The sequence below is a fragment of the Gavia stellata genome, chromosome 30 (genome assembly GCF_030936135.1).
Source record: "Gavia stellata isolate bGavSte3 chromosome 30, bGavSte3.hap2, whole genome shotgun sequence".
Classification (NCBI taxonomy): Eukaryota; Metazoa; Chordata; class Aves; order Gaviiformes; family Gaviidae; genus Gavia; species Gavia stellata.
Window position 1 is genome coordinate 1,702,139 of NC_082623.1, and position 7,997 is coordinate 1,710,135.

Genomic DNA, 7,997 nt, shown 5'->3' on the forward strand with positions numbered 1-7,997 from the left:
TGTCCCCAGTGTCCCCAGCCATGGGGTGGCATGTCCCTCATGTCCCCCATAACTCCATCCATGGAGTGGCATGTCCCCCGTGCCCCCCATAACATTGGCCATGGGGTGGCATGTCCCTTAGGACGCTGGCCATGGGGTGGCATGTCCCCAGTGTCCCTGGTCATGGGGTGGCATGTCCCCCAGGACCTCAGCTATGGGGTGGCATGTCCCCAGTGTCCCCGGCCATGGGGTGGCATGTCCCCCATGTCCCTCATAGCTCCATCCATGGCATGGCATGTCCCTCATGTCCCCAGGACATTGGCTATGGGGTGGCATGTCCCCTAGGACCCTGTTCATGGGGTGGCATGTCTCCAGTGTCCCTGGCCAGGGGGTGGCATGTCCCCCAGGAACTCAGCCATGGGGTGGCATGTCCCCCATGTCCCCCAGGACATTGGCCACGGGGTGGCATGTCCCCAGTGTCCTCGGCCATGGGGTGACATGTCCCCCATGGTGCCAGGACGCTGTTAATGGGGTGCGATGTCCCCCACGTCCCCGCCTCACCTGTCGGAAGGGGACAGGAACCCGAAGTCGAAGCTCTCCTCGGTGACAAAGCGGACATCTGGGGGGGACACTCGGGGTGAGCCCCATCCCCCCCCCACTGCCTGGGGGGGACGCAGGGGGGGACGCGGCGCTGGCACTGCCGTACCTCGCTCCTCGGCCATTGCCTCCGCCTCGGCACAGGGGCAGCCTGGGGGTGAGCGGGGGGTGACCCACGGCCCCACCCGTGTTCCGGACCCCCACCCGTGTCCCCAACCCCCGGGACCCCCCGTGGGGCACCCGGGTGGCACCGGCCAGTGCCCGGGGATGGCACCCGCCAGTGCCAGGGACAATGGGGGCTTTGTGCCACCGGGGACGGCACTGCCGGCGCGGCCTGGGGGGGGGGGGGGGGCAAACTGGGGGACCCCCGCGCCCCCCACCCAGGGAACCCCCAGCCCCACACCCCTACCCCGGGGGAACCCAGCCCCATACCAGGGGGTCCCAGCCACCCCCCCGGGTGTCCCAGCTCCACACCCCCACCCCGGGGGACCCCACACCACGGGGGTCCCAGCCCCCCCCGGGGGGGGGGGTCCCAGCCCCACACCTCCAGCCCCACACCGAGGGGTCCCAGCCCCACACCTCCAGCCCCACACCGAGGGGTCCCAACCCCCCCCCGGGTGGGGGTCCTAGCCCCACACCTCCAGCCCCACACCGAGGGGTCCCAGCCCCCCCCCGGGGGGGGTCCCAGCCCCACACCTCCAGCCCCACACCGAGGGGTCCCAGCCCCGCTCCCCGGGGGGGGGTCCCAGCCCCACACCTCCAGCCCCACACCGAGGGGTCCCAGCCCCCCCCAGGGGGGGGTCCCAGACCCACACCTTCAGCCCCACACTGAGGGGTCCCAGCCCCCCCCGGGGGGGGTCCCAGCCCCACACCTCCAGCCCCACGCCGAGGGGTCCCAGCCCCACACCCCGCTCCGGGGGGGTCCCATCGCCCCCCCCCCCCCCGCGGGGTCCCCCCTTCCCGTCCGGGGGGTCCCAGTGCCCCCCCCCCCCCCCCCCGCTCACCGCCGCCCGCCCCCGGTTCCCGCTGGCCGCGCGCGCGCAGAGGGGGGCGTGTCCCAGCGGAGGGGGCGCGCCCCCGTTCGAATTCCCCCTCCCCTGCGTCACAATAGCGGCGCGCCCGCCCGCCGCGCGGATTGGCCCTGCCGCTCGCCCCCGCCCCGCCCAAGGCGCTCTCCCATTGGCCGCCGCCGGAAGGGGGCGTGTCCCCGGAAGCGCGCGGCGGGCCGGGGCCCTTCCGCCGGCGGCAGCAGCAGCGTCATGGCCGCCGTCCCGCCCGACTCCTGGCAGCCGCCCACCGTCTCCATGGAGACCACGTAAGCGGCGGGGCCGCTCTCCCCGGTACCGGCACCGGCACCGGCAGCGGGCGGCCCCCCCACCCCCTCCGCCCGCCCCGTGCCCCGTCTCCGGCACCGGGAGCACCGCCGTCCCTCCCCTCCCCACCCCTCCCCACCCCCGGTACCGGGCAGCCCCCGGTCCTCCGGGGTGCTGGGAAGCTCCCGGTGTCTCCCGGTACCGGGCAGCCCCTGGGTCTGTTCCCCCCCCGGTACCGGGCAGCCCCTGGGTCCATTCTCCCCCCAGTACCGGACAGCCCCCCGGTTCCCCCCCGGTACCGGACAGCCCCTGGGTCCATTGCCAGCCCGGTACCGGACAGCCCCCGGTTCCCCCCCCCCCCCGGTACCGGGCAGCCCTCGGTTCCCCCCCGGTACCGGACAGCCCCCGGTTCCCCCCCCCGTACCGGACAGCCCCCGGTTCCCCCCCCCGGTACCGGGCAGCCCTCGGTTCCCCCCCGGTACCGGACAGCCCCCGGTTCCCCCCCCGTACCGGACAGCCCCCGGTTCCCCCCCCCGGTACCGGGCAGCCCCCGGTTCCCCCTCCCCTGTACCGGACAGCCCCTGGGTCCATTCCCACCCCCCGGTACCGGACAGCCCCTGGGTCCATTGCCCCGGTACCGGACAGCCCCCGGCTCCCCCCCCCGGTACCGGACAGCCCCCGGTCCCCCCCCCCCCCGGTACCGGACAGCCCCTGGGTCCATTGCCCCGGTACCGGACAGCCCCCGGCTCCCCCCCCGGTACCGGACAGCCCCCGGTCCCCCCCCCCCCCGGTACCGGACAGCCCCTGGGTCCATTCCCACCCCCCGGTACCGGACAGCCCCTGGGTCCATTGCCCCGGTACCGGACAGCCCCCGGCTCCCCCCCCGGTACCGGACAGCCCCCGGTCCCCCCCCCCCCCGGTACCGGACAGCCCCTGGGTCCATTCCCCCCCCCGGTACCGGACAGCCCCCGGCTCCCCCCCCGGTACCGGACAGCCCCCGGTTCCCCCCCGGTACCGGACAGCCCCCGGTTCCCCCCCGGTACCGGACACCCCCTGGGTCCATTCCCCCCCCCCGGTACCGGACAGCCCCCGGTTCCCCCCCCCCCGGTACCGGACAGCCCCCGGTCCCCCCCGGTCCCAATCACCCCCCACCCTCTGCCACCGCCACGTCCCCCCTGGGTCTGCCCTGAGCCCCCGGGGTGGGGGGTGGGGGGGGCACCATGGGGTGACCCCCCCCCCGGTGCCGGTGCCGGTGCCGGTGCCGGTGCCGGTGCGGCGGCAGGATGGGCCCGCTGGTGCTGGAGCTGTACTGGAAACACGCCCCCCGCACCTGCAAGAACTTCGCCGAACTCTGCCGCCGCGGCTACTACAACGGCACCAAGTTCCACCGCGTCATCAAGGACTTCATGGTGCAGGGGGGGGACCCCACCGGCACCGGTGAGAGACACCCCCTCACCGCGTCCCCTCCCGCTACCGGGACGGGGGACGGGGGACACACCCGGCTGTGACCCCCCCCCTCGCCCCCTCCCCAGGCCGCGGCGGCGCCTCCATCTACGGCAAACAGTTCGAGGACGAGCTGCACCCCGAGCTGAAGTTCACCGGTGAGCAGGGACCCCCACCCGCCGGCAGGACCCCCCCTGTCCCCCAGGGACCCGCTCGTGGGGTGGCGTGTCCCCAGTGTCCCTGGCCACGGGGGTGGCATGTCCCCCAGAACCCCATCCGCGGGGTGGCACGTCCCCCATGATGCCAGGACCCTGTTCAGTGGGTGGCATGTCCCCCAGAACCCCATCCATGGGGTGGCATGTCCCTCACGATGCCAGGACCTTGGCCATGGGGTGGCATGTCCCCCATGTGCCCCAAAACCTGTGCCATGGGGTCACATGTCCCCAGTGTCCCTGGCCAGGGGGTGGCATGTCCCCCACGATGCCAGGACCTTGGCTATGGGGTGGCATGTCCCCTAGGACCCTGTTCAGTGGGTGGCAGGTCCCCCCTGTCCCCCAGGGACCCCGCTTGTGGGGTGGCATGTCCCCAGTGTCCCTGGCCACGGGGTGGCATGTCCCCCAGAACCCCATCCATGGGGTGGGCATGTCCCCCATGATGCCAGGACCTTGGCCATGGGGTGGCATGTCCCCTAGGACCCTGTTCAGTGGGTGGCATGTCCCCCATAACTCCATCCATGGGGTGCATGTCCCCCATAACTCCATCCATGGGGGTGGCATGTCCCCCACGATGCCAGGACCTTGGCCATGGGGTGGCATGTCCCCCACATTCCCTGAAACCTCGGCCATGGGGTGGCATGTCCCCTAGGACCCTGTTCAGTGGGTGGCATGTCCCCCAGAACCCCATCCGTGGGGTGGCATGTCCCCACGATGCCAGGACCTTGGCCATGGGGTGGCATGTCCCCCATGTGCCCCAAAACCTGTGCCATGGGGTCACATGTCCCCAGTGTCCCTGGCCAGGGGGTGGCATGTCCCCCATGATGCCAGGACCTTTGGCTATGGGGGTGGCATGTCCCCCCAGAACCCCATCCATGGGGTGGCATGTCCCCCATGATGCCAGGACCTTGGCCATGGGGTGGCATGTCTCCCATGTCCCCCAGGACCCCCAGTTCATGGGGTGGCATGTCCCCCATGTGCCCCAAAACCTGTGCCATGGGGTCACATGTCCCCAGTGTCCCTGGCCATGGGGTGGCATGTCCCCCAGAACCCCATCCGTGGGGTGGCATGTCCCCCATGATGCCAGGACCTTGGCCATGGGGTGGCATGTCCCCCACATTTCCCCGAAACCTCGGCCATGGGGTGGCATGTCCCCCTAGGACCCTGGCCATGGTGGTGGCATGTCCCCCAGTGTCCCTGGCCAGGGGGTGGCATGTCCCCCATGATGCCAGGACCCTGTTCAGTGGGTGGCATGTCCCCCATGTCACCCATAACTCCATCCATGGGGTGGCATGTCCCTCATGTCCCCCAGAACCTCAGCTATGGGGTGACATATCCATGTCCCCCAGGACCCTGTTTATGGGGTGGCAATGTCCCCAGTGTCCCTGTTTATGGGGTGGCATGTCCCACAGAACCTCAGCCATGGGCTGACATCTCCCATGTCCCCCAAGACCCTGTTTATGGGGTGGTGTGTCCCCAATGTCCCTGGCCATGGCGTGGCATGTCCCCCAGGACCTCAGCCATGGGGTCACATCTCCCATGTCCCCCAGTGTCCCTGGCCATGGGGTGGCATGTCCCCAGGACCTCAGCCATGGGGTGACATCTCCCATGTCCCCCAGGACCCTGTTTATAGGGTGGCATGTCCCCAATGTCTCTAGCCATGGTGTGGCATGTCCCCCAGGACCCTCAGCCATGGGGGTGACGTCTCCCATGTCCCCCATGACCCTGTTTATGGGGGTGGCATGTCCCCAGTGTCCCTAGCCATGGTGTGGCATGTCCCCCAGGACCTCAGCCATGGGGTGACATCTCCCATGTCCCCAGTGTCCCTGGCCATGGGTGGCAATGTCCCCAGTGTCCTGTTTATGGGGTGGCATGTCCCCCAGGACCTCAGCCATGGGGTGACGTCTCCCATGTCCCCAGGACCCTGTTTATGGGGTGGTGTAGTCCCCAGTGTCTCTAGCCATGGTGTGGCATGTCCCCCAGGACCTCAGCCATGGGGTGACATCTCCCATGTCCCCCCAGTGTCCCTGGCCATGGTGTGGCATGTCCCCCAGGACCTCAACCATGGGGTGATGTCTCCCATGTCCCCAGTGTCCCTGGCCATGGGGTGGCAATGTCCCCCAATGTCTCTAGCCATGGTGTGGCATGTCCCCCAGGACCTCAGCCATGGGGGTCACATCTCCCATGTCCCCCAGTGTCCCTGGCCATGGTGTGGCATGTCCCCCAGGACCTCAGCCATGGGGTGATGTCTCCCATGTCCCCAGTGTCCCTGGCCATGGGGTGGCAATGTCCCCAATGTCTCTAGCCATGGTGTGCATGTCCCCCAGGACCTCAGCCATGGGGTGACATCTCCCATGTCCCCCAGTGTCCCTGGCCATGGTTGTGGCATGTCCCCCAGGACCTCAACCATGGGGTGATGTCTCCCATGTCCCCAGTGTCCCTGGCCATGGGGTGGCAATGTCCCCAATGTCTCTAGCCATGGTGTGGCATGTCCCCCAGGACCTCAGCCATGGGGTGACGTCTCCCATGTCCCCCAGGACCCTGTTTATGGGGTGGTGCGTCCCCAATGTCCCTGGCCATGGCATGGCATGTCCCCCATGACGCCAGAACCTCGCCCATGAGGTGGCACGTCCCCCAACACCCCATCCACGAGCTGTCATTATCCCCCCCACCATACCACGTCAAAACCCCCCAAAAACAAAACAGTAACTCCATCCGTCGTCCGTCTGTCTGTCCCTCCCAGGCGCTGGAATCTTGGCCATGGCCAACGCGGCGGGCCGGACACCAACGGCAGCCAGTTCTTCCTGACGCTGGGGCCGGCGCAGTGGCTGGACGGGAAACACAGCATCTTTGGGAGGGTGTGCCAGGGCATGGGGGTGCTGGGCCGGCTGGCCATGGTGGAGACCAACGCTCAGGATCGGCCCCTCGACGACGTCAAGGTCATCAAGGCGTTTCCTTCGGGGTAGTGGGGGGGGACACACACACATGGGGGGGGGGTCGTGGGCTCGTGTCCCCCCATCCCGGTTTGTAGCGCCTGGTTGTAATCAAAAGAGGTGGGAAGTGGTGGTGACTCCCCCGCTGCCGTGGTGGGATTTTGTAGAGGGGGGGCTGTGATGGGGGAGGTGTTCCTGTTTGGGGATCAGGGGGGGTTTGCCCCCCCCCCCAAAAAAAAAAAAAAAGGGGGGGGCTTGTGGGTTCCTGCCCCCTCCCCGCCCCCCCGGGAGTGTGTCTCTGCAGGCAGCAGCGAGGCACAGCGGGGTGTCCCCCCCCAGCACTGGAGCTGTCACCAGCCCCAGAGTGGGGGGGACAGGAGACCCCGATTTAGCCCCCCCCTCCCTGCCCCAGCTCGGGGTGGGGGGGGAAGGGTGCTGTCAGGCCCCACCATGTCTCCTCCCCCCCCCCCCCCCCCAAAGTGTCCTGGCACCCCCAGGGGGTGTCCCCCATCACGGGCCCTCTGGGTCACTGGGCTTTGGGGGAGGTGGTGGTGGGGTGCTGCCCCCCCCCCCCCCAAAACCTGGGGTCCCCACGCGGCACTGGGGACCCCCGGACTGGCACGTGGTGTCCCCATGCACGAGGGTCCCCATGGCAGCACACACTGTGTGTGTCCCCCCCCAGCACTTGGTGTCCCCCCCCACAATGGCTTTTCGGGGCCCCCGGAGCTGCCCTGGGGCCCTGTGCCATTTCTGTAGGACCTACAATAACTCCTGGGCTGCAACAGGGCCCAGGGGCTCTGCTCGGGCCCCAGTCTGCCCCAGTGCCCCAGTACAGCCCCACCCCAGTGCCCCCTCGTCCCCATGGCCATGACACTGGGGGTGGGTCTGGGGGAGGCCCAGGGAGCACTGGGGGTATTGTGGGCTGGACTGGGAGGACTGGGAGGTCCCAGGGCAGGATCTGGGGACTGGACTGGGAGCCCCTGGGTGATACTGGGGATGGTGGTACTGGGAGCTACTGGGGCGCTCTGGGGGCAGTGGGGAACCGGGTGCACTGGGGGACCCTCAGTCTGCAGGTGATGGGGCACTGGGGGGGACTGGGGGGACTGGGGGCTCTCCCCGGGGAGTGGGGTGGTACCCAGAGGGGTCCCGGGGGGGGGTCCCGGGGGTCCGGGGCGATACCTGGGAGGGTACCGGGGGCCCCCCGGGGGGGGTACCGGGAGCCCCCGGGGGGTACCGGGGGGGGCACTGGGGGTCCCGGGGGTCCGGGGCGATACCTGGGAGGGTACCGGGAGCCCCCGGGGGTTACCGGGGGCGGCACTGGGGGTCCCGGGGGTCCGGGGCGATACCTGGGAGGGTACCGGGGGCCCCCGGGGGGGTACCGGGAGCCCCCGGGGGGGGTGTCGGGGCGGTACCGGCGGCCCGGGGGGGACCGGGGCTCTGGAGGCGGCCCCGGGGGCGGTACCGGGGGGCGGTACCGGGGCCCCCGGGGGCGGTGTCGTAGGAAACACCGGGGCAGCCCC

The 7,997-nt window shown here is 70.4% G+C and overlaps 1 protein-coding gene across 1 annotated transcript; it reads left to right on the top strand.

Moving 5' to 3' along the window:
* Positions 1–1,835: 1,835 nt before the first annotated feature.
* On the top strand, positions 1,836–6,515 carry PPIL1 (peptidylprolyl isomerase like 1). Its single transcript, XM_059831235.1, is given in 5 exon segments — positions 1,836–1,891; positions 3,172–3,326; positions 3,422–3,490; positions 6,288–6,316; positions 6,319–6,515. Coding segments are annotated over 5 exon segments (501 nt in total). The 3' UTR covers positions 6,511–6,515.
* The last annotated feature ends 1,482 nt before the right edge of the window (positions 6,516–7,997 follow it).